Source organism: Desmodus rotundus, chromosome 5 (genome assembly GCF_022682495.2).
Source record: "Desmodus rotundus isolate HL8 chromosome 5, HLdesRot8A.1, whole genome shotgun sequence".
In the NCBI taxonomy this organism is placed as follows: Eukaryota; Metazoa; Chordata; class Mammalia; order Chiroptera; family Phyllostomidae; genus Desmodus; species Desmodus rotundus.
In genome coordinates, this window is record NC_071391.1 from 123,030,249 (window position 1) to 123,046,559 (window position 16,311).

The window sequence follows — 16,311 nt, forward strand, 5'->3', positions numbered from 1 at the left end:
CTACCTGCTAATGAAGTGATCCCTTACTTTAAAAACAACTATCCCCAGGATGACAAGAGCTGGGATAAAGGCGTACAGAATCAGGAAGTCCGCCGTGAATCTGGACGTTGCACCCGGGCAGATCCTCTCAATGAACTGAGTCCCTTCACTGAAGGCACATATTGGGTTGGCCGTCTCAGAACCATTGGAGCTGCCTGCGGGGGAAAGATCCACATTGTGAGGAGCGATTAGTTCTGAATCAGCAAGTATTTACCAAATGCCCACTTGGGAAGGTGCGAAGGACCCTTCTCCATGAAAGATTCAGGACATTTGCGACAGCCCTGAAGTCACTGTTAGATGAAGCCAGCGTGAGTGTTCTGGGCCTTGGCTCCATTTGAAGATGGAAATGGGTTTCCATTTTTGAGAGTGTACTCGTGTTCCTTCCCGTAGCGCTGACAAAAATCATAGTCACTTATGATCACTTAGCACCAAGTGTCCTAACATTACTGACGTTGCCGCCTAAAGCCGTTCAAGACGACTACTGGACTTCACCCTGCTCTGCAGTTGTCACCACAGCATGGCCTGGGATCTCCGGTGGCCAGAGGGACCTCGTGATGCTCCCGCTGCCCTCTCGTGGGATCGGGGAACGACCTTTTGCCACAGATGACTTCACTCGGCTCTATACTGTGTGCGTTTGGGGAACAAGAAGCCTCTGCACCCTGCTTCCACCTGCCCACAGAAAGTGCTTCCACCCAGGCTGCGCTAGAGTTTCCCGCAGTGTGCGTCACGGCTGTCATTTCCTAAAAACGTCAGAGTGGCCCTAAGCTACTGGGGCCTCGGACAGGCGTCTAACTTGACTACTGCTTATTTCTTTTTAAAAACCAGAGAAAATGGTAGACTTTTATTCCGAAACAAGGTTTTAAGTCTATTTGTTACAAGATACAGCTTTTATTTAAGAAGTGTATTTGCCTCAGGAAATTGCTTCCTCAGAGGGATACATAAAAATAATATTCCAAAGTAGAATACTTACCGCAAGTGAAATTCTGTCCATAGAACTCATTGACTACGAGAATCTCAGAGCAATATTTTTGGAATGTAAAATAAGTGAAGATTTTCAAAGGAATGGGCATTTCTTCTATGTTCCTTAAGGAAAAGAAAGAGAGAGGGAGATGAAATTCCCTAGGCCCTGGTAAGAGTCCTGCCAAATGGAGAGAACGGCCGCCCTTACTTGGCCCTCGCCCACACGGAGCCAGTTCTCCGTCTCACTGCACGCACGGCACTTACTACAAAACCGCGGGCGGCCCTGAGATGCCAGAGAAACGCCACCGCCCAGGCACGACCATTGCTAGCAGCTCAGTGACACGTGTGGATGCGTGCGTTTGTAAGAGTTTACACAGATGGGACTGAGCTCTTCATGCTCTTTCCTAACCTGCTTTTTCAACAAAACTTATGTCTCAGACGTCCTTCAAAGTCAGCGAGAGTCAGTGTGCATAGCACTCTATCACTTCTTTCTATCCTTACCTGAGGACATGTTTTTATCGATTTTAGAGGAGAGGGAGGGAGGGAGAGAGAGATGGGGGGAAGGAGAGAGAGAGAGAGAGAGAACCTTCAATCAGCCACCTCCCGTATGCACCCCAGCTGGGGAGCTTGGTGGTTGATTATAGTAGAAACTTAATTTAACAATCAATCCCCTAATGATGGATTGGTAAGCACCACTGATATAACTGTAAAAGAAAAAACATACCTAACGCACATCACATTAGAGGAAGCTATTTGTGACTGAACATATTGGACAGCGTCAGCACATGAAGTAAGAACTAAACCACCATGCAAGGGGAAAGGACAGACAAGCGAGCAGACACTTCTTGTGAAAATGAGCTATGTCTCTTCTTCAGCCTGTCTTGGGAGAGACCTCATAATGGCCCTGTGGACTTCTTGGTCCACCACATAGCTTCTACCAATCAATGAACATACATTAAATTCCTTCTGTTTGCAAAGTACTACTTCTAGGTGCTTGAGGAATTCCAAGGACGTATCCTACCCCTAAAGAACTCACAATGCAGCTGGGGACATAGACTTTATATCCTTTAGACTATAAAAGTACAGCGGTGAACAATTTGTGCCTAGAAAGTAATTAAAAAACAGTAATGCGTGTCAATAACATTCTTGTATTTAGTATTTATGGTTTCAGCTATTCCCAAGTGACCCCCCTCCAACTCTATGACTTTCAGTTCTTGGCAGTTTTCCGAGGCACAAAGTTGGATTAGCTGTACTGAGAGGGCTGCTAACTGGACAGGGATAGGCAGGAACCTGGGGAGGAAGTGGGGAAGAGGAAGGATGCTCTAGGAAGGCAGAATGGTTGTGAGCACAGACATGTCAAGGGCTGCCCTTAGGGGACTGAACGTACTGGAAAGGATGCAGCAGAGCCTGGGCAGTGGGGGCAGAGGGAGGTGAGCTTGGAATGGCAGCCAGGAGCCAGCTGCTTCGGGGTCTTGAAGGGGGTTGACACTGAAAGACCATGAGAAAGAGGATGTTGAAATCCGTGTTTTCAGAAAATGTGGCATCAGCAACTAGGGTGGACCAGAATAAGGGCAGACTGGGGACAGCAAAAAAGGGAGCAGCCTACAGCAGAAGTTCAAGTGTGAGATGATAATGGCCTGGAATAGGATGACGGGCTGTAGAAGACAGAGGAAGAGAACCAGGTGATCATAGAAGCCGTTGCAGTTCGAGAGAGAGAGACAGAGAGAGAGAGAGAGAGAGAGAGAGAGAGAGAGAGGAACCCTGGTGTAAATGTATTGATATGGGACTTCCCACATTATCTTGTTACATGGGGAAAAAAGCATGCATACTTTATCCCCTCCCAATAGTATGATCTCATTTTTATTTTTAAAAATGATGTAAATGTCTAGGAAGATACACAATGAAATTTCACTGAGTTGTGATACTTTAGGTAACTTTGACTTTCCTCCTCATACATTCCTGTATGGTGTGCACCCCTGCCCCCCACCCCAAGAACTTGCATGATTTTGTAAGTAGAAAAAGCAGTGAAGGTATTTCCAATTGGGTTTAAAGGAAGAGGCAGCGAAGAGCTCAGATACTGCAGGCAGTCAGCCAGGGAAATTGATGACTTCAGGGAAAAATAGAAACTTGATGACTAAGAGGTGGATGTGGGTTTCAAGAGCAGAGTTTCAAGGTGGGAGTGGAACCCAGGTGAAGCCTTGGGATGTTGAGATTTTGCGAAGAAACTAAAAGCAGCTGTTCACATAGGCCACTGCTTCTCTTCTAAGACAATTAATCCCCTCTTCCTACAAACCAAACACATGAAATGTTGCCAGACTGTCTGGCACCTGTACTGACTGAAACACAATGAAAGAGGAGCCGCTGACCGAGGTCTGTACCCTGCTGGCTTGAGGCCATGCCTGTGGGGTGATTGGTCTGGTGCATTTTTCACAGACGCTAATGACCCACTTAGGCACCACAGATGAATACAATGTAATGGTGTCATTATAAAAAAAGTCCTCCACGACTGATCAAACCCCAGCTCACTTTGCTTTATAACATCTCACCTTTATATAACACACTACAGCTAATGAAGTGTTTTCAGACGGATTATGTCATTTGCTTCTCACGATCCCTCGAGGCAGGTGGGGCCAAGATCATTATCTCTACTTTATAAATGAGGAAACTAATGTAGATAGAAAAGCGACCTGCCCACAGTCCTTTGGCTTCGAAGTGTCAGAGGAAGCCTGCGACTCCAGGCTCAGCCCTCTCTCCAGGCAGCTGTGTGGCTGGAGCTACGTCAAGTCTGAGGTTTGTTTTCTTCCTGAACATGGACTGCTCTGAGAGTTAAGTAATTAAACATAAAAATCTTTAGATGCTCAATAACTTTTTTGTTTATTTGATTTTTAAGTCAAAAAAACAGTGTCTTTTTCACATTCCCTGGGGGTCCCATAGTTTTCTTACTAGCTCCCACTCCACCTGCCTGGGATCACTTTTATCCTAAAATTTTCCATCCTTCCTGCTACTACTTTTTAAAATGTATTTATAGCACTTTCATATTATTTTATTTATGTCCTTTTTAATGTAAAAATATTTCCTTTATATTACATATGCTATTTTTTATTTATTTATACGCTACTTCTTTTTACCTTTTTCTCGGTTACAAAATGATACCTGTCCATTATAGAAAATTCACAAAATATGGGAAAATATGAAGAAAGAAATAAAAATATATCACCCAGAGCTAATTACTGCTCACATTTGTTGTGTATCTCTAGTTCTGATACCTTCCTGTAGAAGTCTTTTATCCCGAGGGCGCTTTTCTTACCTGACTGATCTGACCTCCTAAACGTAAGTGAGGGTGGAGAACCAGAATAGAGCGTCGCCAGTGCGGGGCAGAAATGAACTACCTGCGTGCTCTTCACCTTGTAATACAGGCTGCGGTTTTTTCTGGGTTGGTTTTCCTCCTATTGTAATGGCTTATTTCTTGTGAATCATATTAATAACACGCCTAAACTGTCACTTCCCGGTTCTCAACATGAAGACATTTTATTGAATAAATGGTGAACGGTCTAAGATCTAAGTAATAACGATTAGCAAGCACCCAGATTATAAGGTGCTTTTAACTAGTATCACATAGCTCTCCTCTGGAATTCCTTAATAACAGTCATCATCAGGTGACCTTAATAAATCATACCAATGTAAACCCTTGGGCTCGCCGTAACCTACCTCACGAATCCGGATCCCACAAGCACCCCAGCGATGCAGAGCAGAGCCACTATGCTGTTGACCACATTTGGATCTTGGACCATTCCAAGGAGCACAAGAGTTAGGAATTCACCAATTATGTGGGGGGCCAGGAGAGCAGCAGAGAAGTATCCAAATCTGGCCACCTCGGGGTATAAGCCCAGAGTCCTGAAAACACATAAGGTCTTTAGTTTCTGTCCAAGGTTACCATTTAAGAAAAATACCACACTTGCCTTCTAAGAATGAGTCCGTGTCGAGGAAGAGTTTGCAGGGCAAGTCAATCTCCCCTTTGAAAGGCCTTTTGGGCACGGAGCCAGCATTTGAAACCATTTATTCCCACCCATTGTTTCTGTTGGCTCCAGCTCAATGTGAGCCACCTTTTCCCTCTTACAGCTCCTTCAGCTCTCATAGGAAAATACCAGTATTCAAACAACAGTACAACTAACTGCAAGGCATAGGGTTCTTGAACTCACCAGGCTTCTCCATCAATAACACGTTCTGCCTACCTGAGCTAGCCTACTACCCTCCAAGGCTAGGGGGGCTCACCCCACTAGCCCCTCCCTGAACCTCACCCACGTTATGTGGGGTTATGGATAGTGTGGAAACACTTCACTGCTTCCATCCTCCATCGGATTAGCCCTCCCAGGCCTACTCCATTCCATTCTTGCCTTTTGTTCTCCAACCCTTTCCATCAATTGGACCTTCATTTTCTTGTAAATGGACTACCCTGTATCCATGCCCCTTAACTCTTATATTACTTCAGCCAAATAGCATTTCCCCGGTGATAGCATCCGCAACAACCATTAGACACGGCTGCTCTTTCTTCCATTTGTAGAGCTAGAAGAAGGAGTTGGCGTGTCTTGTATCCACCTCACCCCACCATTCTTCAAGGCCGTCCTCTTTCACGAGTCATGACATTTGCTGAGACTGTTAATTCTCTTATCCAATGCAATAGTCTGCAACTTTTAAGACATTCTCTCACCTTTGATGATTTTATAGCATCTGGACCAGGGTCATTCTGTCCATTCCCATCCACTATCATTAACCCGAAGGTCTTTGACCTTCTTGATGAAATATCAACTTCAATGACTCCTAATTAGGTAGGCTGATCAATTCCAGGGGTCTTATCCACCTAATCTTTGTCACTCACCATGTCTTGGACTTAAATGTTACTAAAAACCGTTCCACTTCCAAGATTTCAGATTCTGAAAATGCCCTAATCATAGCCTCTCCCCTGTCTCCCATTTTTCCAGGCCCTCACTGCTTCGGACCCTTGTCCCCTTCTGCTGATCTTTGCCTTACCAGTCTCCACACCTGGGGACCCTTGCTGTCTCAATTAAGCAACTCAAGGTGTGTTAAATAAGGCATGATGCTATACTAATTGGGCTCCCTCTGTCACTTTGTCTCAGCTGACTCCAGACCACCCCTAATTTTTCCTCATTGCCTATTGGGCAGGTCCCATTGTGGCTAATACAAACATTTACTTTAAGTTACCCCCTCTCCCCACTTTCAAACTCCCTCCCCAGTGCTCAGCAGTTGGATTCACCTGCCATGCTCTACTTCTCTCTCCTACTGCCCCCACATCTTTGCCAACCTTGAGCCCATGTTTTCCTGATTCCCCTGTCCTTACCTTGGTCTCCTCTGTAAAATTCAGTTGTGAATGATCCAATTTTTCTATAATTTCACCTAGTCTCCATTGAATGCCTTCATTCCACTGGTCTTATTTGCCATATCCTGAAGCAAGCATTCCTGAGCCTGACAACCTTCTAAGCCACTGTCCCCCTTCATCCTGCCCTCTACTCCAAGCTTCTCCAACAGCATCTGCTTCCTCCATCGTACTCCATCCCCATGTAAGCCTGACTTGCACCCCACCACCCTACTGACACCCTTTTATCTTTTTATTTTTTGAAGTGTACCAATGGCCTCCTAATCTTATGCCTCACCTCCTTGAACCTCCACAACACTGAATGAGAGCCCTATGCCTCCCTGGAACTTTCGCCTCCCTTGGCTTCTCCGATGCTGCTCAGTCCTGCTTCACCTTCCACCTGCCTGACCACCCCTTGCCTCTGTCATCGGATCACTTTCCTCTTCCCGCCCTCTGCATGTGCCTTTTAAGGCATCACATTCAGACTGCTTTACTTCCTCCCTTTCCGACACTCTTCCTACAGGATCCATTCCCAGCTCTTTACTCTTACTGCTCTTACTTTGTCTTTCCTCCAGGCTACCACCCAAACCGCAGATTGACATCTCCACATGGGGGTCCTGTGGCCTCCCAGGTGTAATGTGTTCAGAGCCAAATCCATTCCCTTTACCAGCACACTTGATAAAGATGCTACCCCTACCCCATTCCCTCAAGCTGAAAACTCAAGCATCATCCATGACTTTCTTTACCCCCAACAAACATTCAACTTTACTTTCACAGCTTCTCAAAATGATCCCTCCTTTCTGTTGCCACTGCTACTCTCTTCTTTAGGGCCTCTGCCTTTATCCCAGACTGTGGCCAGGGAGCCTCACAGGGCTGTCTAGTGTCTCTGCCCTAACGTCAGTCAGCTGCCAGCCTCACCCTCCGGAGCCCCACACAGAGGGGTCCCAAACCCTCTCCCATTCCCATGACCAAATCCACTTCAGCCCCTCAGCCTGACATTCAGCACCTCCCCGGCTGGGCTCCAAGCCTGGCAGGCATGTTTTCCACTCTGCTCCCAGTGCTTCACTCCCCGCAGCACTGCTGAAACCGGTCTCTGGAAGGGTCTTCTGGATTTTTGCTTCTGTACCTATGCCCCTGCTGCTCCTTCCCCCGGGATGTCCTCGATCCCTTTTCCAACTGTTAAATGCTGCTGCCTCTCAGGTTCTCCTCCATAAGCCTCCAAGAGTCCCTCTCCCCACCAACCAAATAGACTCTTGGCCTCGTTTGTGATTAGCTTGGGGTAATGGATGTGAGATGGGGAAGGCCACTCATTCCATCTGTGCCTCAGTTTCCTTGCCAACAAACAAGGAAGTTATACTATCACCTGTATAGAATGGTTATAAGGATTATATGAATTAATATATTTAAAGCTCTTAGTGCCTGACATAAAGCAGGTACTCAACACGTGTTAGCTATTATGATTATTATTTTCCTTAGCAGACCCTCTGTGCTTCCTTACAATTCTAATCTTAAACTTTCTTGAATTAAAGTCATTTGGAGATTTGTTTATGACCATAACCCATTATTTGAAACATGTTAGGGCCAGACATGTTGGAATGTGGCAATTTACAGATTTTGGAAAGCTTTTCACTGGGCAGGCCATCCTTGTTGCAGTGGGATCCGCAGACCCAGCTGTGACCAAGCACGTGTCTGTTTCCACTGAACGCGAGCACTGACGCGGGAAAAGTACCAAGATCCTCGTGGTTCTCTGCCCTGGAGCTCTCCCCCTCCAGGTCCCCCCGGCCACATGGGACCACACGGGACCACATGGGACGCCTGGCCCGGAGGACCGAACACCTGCGAACACCCCCTTACCAGTAGGACACACTGCTGAAAACCACGGTGGCGATGACACTGAAGGGCAGGGCGTGCAGCACGTAGGCCAGCAGCATCTGCCACTTCTGGTACAGGCCGTCCTGGCTCTCCTGGTCGCTGACAGCTCGCAGCATGGGAACTGGGCATGGAAGGCAGGTGGCAGAACAGTGGCGTCACCACACGGCCGGGTGGGGGAGGGCTAGCCCCAGCTGAACTGGAGGTCTGTTACCAGAGCTGGGAGGTGAGGACCAGCTGGGGCTCTCAAATTATCGAAAGAGGGAACCTGCCATCTGTAGAGTTATGATTATCACCACCACCACCCCCGAAAGCTGCACTCTATCTGAATTACAATACGGTTGCAAACATTGTCATAATTTATTTCTTTCTCCCTAAAGTGGTGAGAAGGGTGTCACCAATTCAAGAATGCACATGCAAAAGGGGCACAAATGAGCACAAATGAGTGATATGAGTCACTTCATCCTCTTTTTGGCAGGGTCTTGATAAAGAACATCAGGCAACGAGGTATTGCTTCTGGACTCCCTCTGAGTTTGACAATTAGGTTCTGGCTGTACTAAAATAGGCTCCGAAAAGAATCTAACAGTGCTTCCCTGGCTGGTGTGGCTGAGTGGATTGAGTGCTAGCCTGCGAACCAAAGGGTCACTGGTTTGATTCCCAGTCAGGGCACATGCCCAGGGCCCAGTAGGGGGTGGGGGCGCATGAGAGGCAACCACATGCCTCTCCCTCTCTTCCTCCCTCCCTACCCCTCTCTCTAAAAATAAATAATAAAATCTAAGAAAAACAGTGCTAAGTTGCCCAGGTATCTGGGCCCCGGACTGTACATCCTAATGCCCAAGCTGGATCCCAGGGATAACCTTTGATAAACCTCTCCAAACCGTGCCCTTCGGCACCTCATAACTTCATGTTTCCCTGATAGAGACCCTCAGAGAGATCTGCTTGATGAGCTAATTCATCCTTGGGGTTAGTAGCTCAGGAGTTACCTTTCCCCAGAGAGAGAATCTGGGTTGAACTCAAAGACTGGTAAAGCTGGAGTCTTGCAAGGTGACGGCTGGAAAGGGGAGGTATTCAGGGAGAAAGGACCCCCGCACCCCTGCCCTCTAGGGTACACGTCCCAGCAGGGCTCTTACACAGATTCACCGCATTGAGCATGCCTGTGTAGGGCATGGAACCCACAAACTGGTACAGGAGACCCACACGGTCCTGGACAGCACCTTTTAGCACATCGTTCTGGACCCGTAGAAGGAAGAAAATGATGAACAAACCCATGATCAGATTCTGAATCAGCCGCATAATCACTGCCGGCTTATTTCTCATTAAGTTTCTCGTCACTCTCCTGAAAGACAACACGGTTTTAATTCCTTTTCTTTCATTGATGGATGTCTAAGCACCTAAAATGGGGTGAGTCTCTTACCTCAAGAGAACACACAGTTTAGGGAGAGCTCCAGGGGAGTCCTTGGTTTTGAAAGGAACCATTGGTAATGTTTTCAGGTGTTTTGTTCTTTCAATGTGCTCCAAGATCTTGTGATAAACTGCTGATTCTTTGTAGGCAGATTCAATCATCTGGACTCTCCTGTAGGTTTCCATTTCCCGTTCTTTGATTTGGGTATCCAGCGATGTCAGGTCCACTAAAATTTTTCCCCCAGAGAAGTAACCCATGTGTTTTTAAAGGCACATAAATGCACAATGGCTAATAATATACATTTATGTTTCATCATTGGTTTAGGATTACTAGCTGTGATACCTCATCCCACCAGAATAATACCTGTTCTTAATGTCCACCTATAAAATCAGAGTATTTTAAAGCTAACACCAGGGCCATGAGGGTCCCACCGGGGTTGTATGTGAGAATTCAGAAGTTCAGCTAATTTTTCTCTGACGAAGTAGGCATGCCCCAATTTAAAAGAGATCCCCCACCTCATCCTGACAGGTTATGGCAAGTTATTGACCCAGCCAAATTAATTTGAGGATTAAAAACACCAAAACAAAAGCAAAAATAAAACCCTGGCACCATCCAGGCAGACATCTGAAATAATAAAGTTCAAAAAAAATTAAGATGGTGGGAAATGTGAATGAAAACTTACTATAAAAATCAAAAGGGTTTGAATGTTCAGGACAAGGGTAGCCACAACCACTGAAGAACTCAAGCATTTCCACCGGTGTCCCGCAGAAAACCAGCTCTCCGAAGCTCAGGATGGCGATTTTGTCAAAGAGCTGATTGGGCAACAGATGGGATTAGTGTGTAATCAAGTCACCACATCCTAGGCCCTGGTGGGTAGCTCACTTAGTTAGAGCACCATCCTGATATATACCAAGGTCATGGGTTCGATCTCCAGTCAGGAAAAGCAATGAATGCCTAAGTAAGTGGAACAGATCAATGTCTGTCTCTCTCTCTGTCTCAAATCAAAGAATTTTTTTAAAAAGTCATCACATTCTCATAGAAAAAGGTTTCCAAGCAGTCAGTTCTTTCATTGCATTGGTATTCTTACTGCATCCTCTGGAGACACTCAAAATGCACCCTATTCTTTTTAGCATGGGCCGCTGCTGAGCGTCCAGACTGTGCCCGCATCACACCAGGGTAGAGGAGAACCGAGCCTGACCAGTGGGCCTGGGTGTGCGCACCCCTGCCATGCCACTGAGTGAGTAGGTCCCCTTGGACAATTTTTTATTTTAAATCTCAGATCGTTGTCTATAAAAGGCAAATAATAGCTCCCTAAAAGGTTCCTGGGAGGACAAAAAGAATTTTGGAGGAAAACTGTATGAGTTAGTGGGAAAACACCGTCTTTGAAGCCAACTGGACTTCCAATTCCAGCTTCTTACTGCGTGATTGTGGCTCAGTTTTGTATCACTTCTAAGTCTCACTCTTCTCTGTAAAGTGCAACTACTGATATGCCCCTCACAGGATGGTGTGGGTTAATGAGCTGGTGCATAGAAGATATTTGGTGAGTGGCTGGTGCCGGAGGAAGCCAGCTCGCATCCTTTGTTTGCCCTTCCCCTATCAGGAGCTGTTGGCTCTGAGCTCTCCGGTTGGCCAGTGCTAACTAATCTCTACCCATGATCCTCAGCTCAACACACACTTACCACCCTTGACGAACTGAGCAGGAACAGGAGACGCCCCCCTCACCTGGAAGAGCTCGGAGCGGGGCTGGTGGATGGTGAGGATCACAATGCGGTCCCTGCGGGCCAGCCCTGCCAGGAGGACGACGATCTGATTGGCGGTCATGCAGTCCAGGCCCGTCGTCGGCTCATCGAACAGCATGACCACTGCCGGCAAAGAAGTGGCAGCCTTCAGTCTCTCCCGAGCCTGACTCTGTGCTCTAAACTCAGAATTTTGAACAGTTCCTAACTTGAGCTGTTTTACCCCATCCAGACAGTGCATAGTGAGAAGTACCTGCCTGTAAACTGTCTTTCTGCCTGAGCCCAGGAGAAATAACCTGACCTGGGAGGACCCAACTCCCAGCTCTAGAGCACATTTCAGGCGTAATCCTTCAGGGAACAGGGCAGCAGCCAGATCCGGCCTCCCACGTGGTACAACCCTTTGGGCTCTGTCCGGGCAACCCTGAGAGAACAAGGGCTGGCACCGTGTTGTTTTTAAATGGCTGAAAGGTGCCCTGACTCGTGTGGCTCCGTGGGTTGAGCACCCTCCTGGAAGGCAAGGGGTCACCGGTTCAATTCCCGATCCGGCATGTGCCTGTTGGAGCATCATCCTGATATACCAACCAGTTTGTGGTTCGGTCCGCTCGGGGAGCACTGGAGGGGCAACCGATTGATGTTCCTCTCTCAAATCAACGTTGCTCTCCCTCACTTTCTCCCTCCCTTACCCTCTCTCTAAAAACAAACAAATAAAATCTCTAAAAAGCTGAGAGGAGGCTAGTTAAAAAGACATTACCACACTTCATGGCTAGCACTTTCAAACACTAATAAGGTCTTCGGCACTGGAAAAAACTAGAACCCATGAAATCAGGCTTTTTAGAGGATTTAACTATAGTTTCTTTTTACCCTAAAAGTGGCAAGTACTCTTAAGAGCATCTCTCTTACTTGCCTCCTAGCGACCAAGCACCATCTGGAGAGTGGGCAGTCTTGTTCTCCCCCAGTGTGAAAAAGTGTCCAGGGGCAATATGTCCTCTCCCAGGTGCATACAATGGTGAGGCTTCCCCAGGTGGCGGGGAGAATGGCCAAACTGGGCAGGAGAGTCAGGGGAGCCAGGGGACAGGCTGCCCATCTTGACAGCCCCTCCCCTCAACCTGATCGCTTTCCAGTAGGACTTTCCAAAGTCCTACTTTAATTCCTGCCATTTCATAAATACTTCTAGTCACACCAGAGCTCATAGCTCTCCACAGCAGACACAGTGGTCCTGCCCCTATGCGAGGTGAGGATGCCCAGGGCAGGGCCCCCCATTCATGGAAGACCCTAATTGAACATTAAAACACAAATGAGCACTTCTGAGTCCAACAGTCGTTTGGTACTTGGATGATGAAAGAGTATTCCGGAACTACATAATACTTTCACGAAAGTTGGGTCTGCAGTTTGAAAAACCTCAGTGAGAACCCCTTTCCAAATGGAGGCTGAAGAAGGCCTGCTGTATCCGCAGCCACCTGGAAGATGCCCAGGCGGCAGCCAGAGGCAGTTCTGGGTCCCACTTACTAGGATCCTGGAGGAGCTGGGCGGCGATAGAGACGCGGCGCCGCTCGCCACTGGAAATTCCCCCAGAGTTGTAATTGCCGATCAGTCGGTCTGCCACGTGGCTCAGACTCAGCTCTGCCATGACCGCCTCCACCTGTAGAAGTCAGAAAGCCCGGGAAGGCTGGTCACAGCGGGGCGGCCGTTCCAGGGCACAGCCTGAGGGTGGCGTAGGAGAGGCGACACACCTCCCGTGAGGGCTGGGGCCACCTTCAGAAGCACCACACCGTAGGGAAAGCACGCCTATTGCAACAAAATCCAACTTGGTTCCAATCACAACATAATACATGCAGTGACCAAAATAAGTAATATGAATTGTTTTTAAAAGTCCTCAGAGCAACAAAAACTGCTTACATTTGCTTCTGGAAAATTCTCCAGGAAACAGCAGAGACTTCACTGGACTCCTATTTTCAGTCCGACCCATACAGGAAAATGGTTACAAAATAGTTTGATTTTTTAAATGTTTGGTTTTTGAAACTTTTTTAGGATAAATGTTTTCTATGTTTAAAAAATCCAATTTGTTTTAAAATAAAACTGATTTCCCTTATGTAACTGAAATAAGTCCTGGAGTCCCCTATGGTCCAATTTCAGTGTGGTTTTGCATCAAAGAAATAGAATCTAACTATCAAAAGTAATTAAAAGTAATGCCAATCTTTACTTGAATCTCTTTAAGGACTTCAAAGGGGACCCGGGCTATAACCTGCAGACATACTTCTTAAAATTTCTTCTCCCCGATTCTCTTCACTCTGCTTATACCCTGCAGCTCCTGTAGCCCGCTCCTCACTCCTCCTTCTCAACTCCCCACAGCAGTAACTAAGAAGATTCCTTACTGACTCTCTAATCAAGGGGGCTGGTCTTTTCCTCTTCTCCTCCTCTCCTTCCTCAGCGTACCCCTCTCCAGATTACCCCTAGCTGCAGAAGGCCCAGGGCCAATCAGAGAGAGGAACTGAGAACAGTGAGATATATGCTAATGAGTTTTGCTCTCATACCTCTAAGGAGATTGTGTTACTTTTATAATGAAAAATAAAAGTGCTACATAAAAAAAAAAATAAGAGAAACTAGGTCGGAGTAAAAGGGGGCGATATGCGGAGCAGCGTCACACAGGACACGGAGCCGGGATCGACAGCCCAGATGGAGCTCTGATCAAAAGAAGAGACACACCTAAACTGATACAAAGCGATACTAACAAGGAGGCTGACCACGCATAAACAAACCAGTGTGACTTGCTGTGGGAAAAAAAAGGGTCTCCTCCTGTCATCTGAGTAGAAGGGTCCTGGTAATGAGGTCTCCTGCACCGCCGGGTTTCTCAATCCCCAGCCAGGGCAGATCCCTGAGGGTCCCTTTCATCTGCTCTGCAACAGCAAGAAAGGAGTAAAACTTGTCCCTCCTGGCTCCGGAGGAATGGGTGGACAGAGGAGACGCGTACTTCATCTGTTTCAGATGTCTCTTGCCCAGGAGGGAAGCCTGTCCCATGTTTTACAAACACTACTTGGAATGGAACTCTGAGTGTTAGAAGGGGCCACTGGGACAATGGGGGTCCACAGTCATCTACCTTCTCTATGCTATGTGTCCTCAGAGACCGATTCAATCCTCACACATCCAGGAGAGATGCACCACTATTCTATGTGGTAGAGAGGAGAAAACAGATCCTCAGAGAGTCCATAACTTGCCCAAGGTCACGCCATTTGCAAACAGCAGACCTGGGATCAAGAGCGGGACGGTCCACAGTTCTCTCAAGTGGTCCATGAAGCACGCGGTTTGGCCAAGAGCCCAGAAATCACAGCCTGCCCATGTCGCCCACAGCTTATGTTCGGGTCCTCAGGGGACTGAGTAGGTCTGCTGTGCTCCATCCTCGATTGTCACCAGCACTGCCTTCTCACCAAATTACACTGCAGGATCTTACACTCTGTGGACTGGATTTGCTCAGAAGGTACTCTCAAGCAGGGAAGACCTCTGTAGGACCTTTGGGGTCTGCCAGGGGGAGGGACCATTCATCAGGAAGCAAATTTGCTATCAATGGATTTTCAGGTACCCATGAATTTCCTGAATATATATGCAAATGTGCATTTTCTGGGGAAAGAGCTCAGTGACTTTCTCAGGTTCTCTTGATGAAGTAAGTGACATAAATGGATCACTAACTCAGAAAAATCCGTTTATGACTGCCTTTCTCCCACCCAAACAGCAATGGAGTCTTCTCCTAAACACGTTAGAGAGATAAATACTAAAGCAAGCAAAGCAGAGAGAGAGCCTACAGAGGGGCTCAGCTGTCACTCACTGTCAGGGCCACTAAACCATGCACATGAACAAGCCTGTGCCACTGTGGGCTGCAGACTCTGACCTGTCTCCTCAGACCACAGTGGGGCTCAGGAGACCCTGGGGGCTCAGGGCGACAGGACGGAGCTGCAGGGCCTGGGGGCAAGTCCCAGCTCTGCCAGTCCCAGCTGTCTGATCTGAATCTCCCTGAGTGTCAGGAGATAACGCCTCCCTCACAGGGTGGATGCCAGAGAGAAAGGAGATATTGTGGGTGAACAAGGCCGACTGACACCAGCCCATTGTGAGACCCAGAATGCCTGCAGTGCCTTGTGAGCAATGCCTTGTGAGTACTCTTCGGTAACCTTCAGGGAGGAGCCGGGCTTAGGCATCGCTCTGTGAGGATGGCGGCCCTTTGAGGGGTGGGGCCCTTGCCTACGTGTGTCTGGAGTGAAAGCTGCACTGCAGAACCATCTAGGACTCCCAGACAGACCTAGTTCCACCCTCCAAGCCCTGCCCAAGAGCCCAGCGCAGGGACAAGATGAACAAGTCCCTGCGGACAGGCTCGGCAATGCCTAATAAAAACGGAGTAACTTGCTGCACTCTCGGCTGAAATGGAGGGTTCCCTCGGAGCCTCAATGGCACTAAGAAAGGCCGGCCTTGGAGCCTGACCTGCAGATGTAACTTGTGTGCCCAGCAGGAGCTTGGCTGAGGCCTCAGGGTGGTAAAGCCTCTGGGGCAGATGTCGCTGGCCCCCTCTGGTAGCTCTGGGGCCCCGTCTCCCAGGGAACTGTGCCTGCTTTGCATGGCACATCTGTCTGTCCTCCGTTCCCTGAGCGCTCCTGTCCAGGCCTTCAGAAATGAGGTGGCGTTTCCAGGTGAGCTCCCTGAGGCTATTTCCAAACTGGGTGCATTAAAGAACAGATAAAGATGTGGAAAGAGGTGACAATTCAATAGTTCCTTCCTCCATGACCTGAATCCAGTTGGAGGAGGCACGTTCAAGACGCCTCAAAGACAGGTGAGAAAAGTCTCAACAGGATAGACCTCAGGGCAAAAAGCACAGTGGGGAACTGAACCACATCTGTTCAAACACAGAGCTCCCAGGACAGCACCATTGGTGAGAAGTACAAGGCAAGCCACGT

General features: G+C 47.8%; 1 protein-coding gene across 1 annotated transcript in view; it reads right to left on the reverse strand.

Annotated features, from left to right (window-relative positions):
- ABCG5 (ATP binding cassette subfamily G member 5) overlaps positions 1-16,311 on the reverse strand; it is a 23,086-nt gene continuing 6,775 nt past the window's right edge. The window contains exons 5-13 of the mRNA XM_024553074.4: positions 12,884-13,016; positions 11,364-11,503; positions 10,324-10,453; positions 9,654-9,867; positions 9,370-9,575; positions 8,225-8,363; positions 4,708-4,893; positions 1,010-1,122; positions 1-194 (exon numbers count right to left, since the gene is read on the reverse strand). Of these exons, the coding sequence (XP_024408842.2) occupies positions 1-194; positions 1,010-1,122; positions 4,708-4,893; positions 8,225-8,363; positions 9,370-9,575; positions 9,654-9,867; positions 10,324-10,453; positions 11,364-11,503; positions 12,884-13,016 (1,455 nt within the window). The remainder of the gene's footprint in view (positions 195-1,009; positions 1,123-4,707; positions 4,894-8,224; positions 8,364-9,369; positions 9,576-9,653; positions 9,868-10,323; positions 10,454-11,363; positions 11,504-12,883; positions 13,017-16,311) is intronic.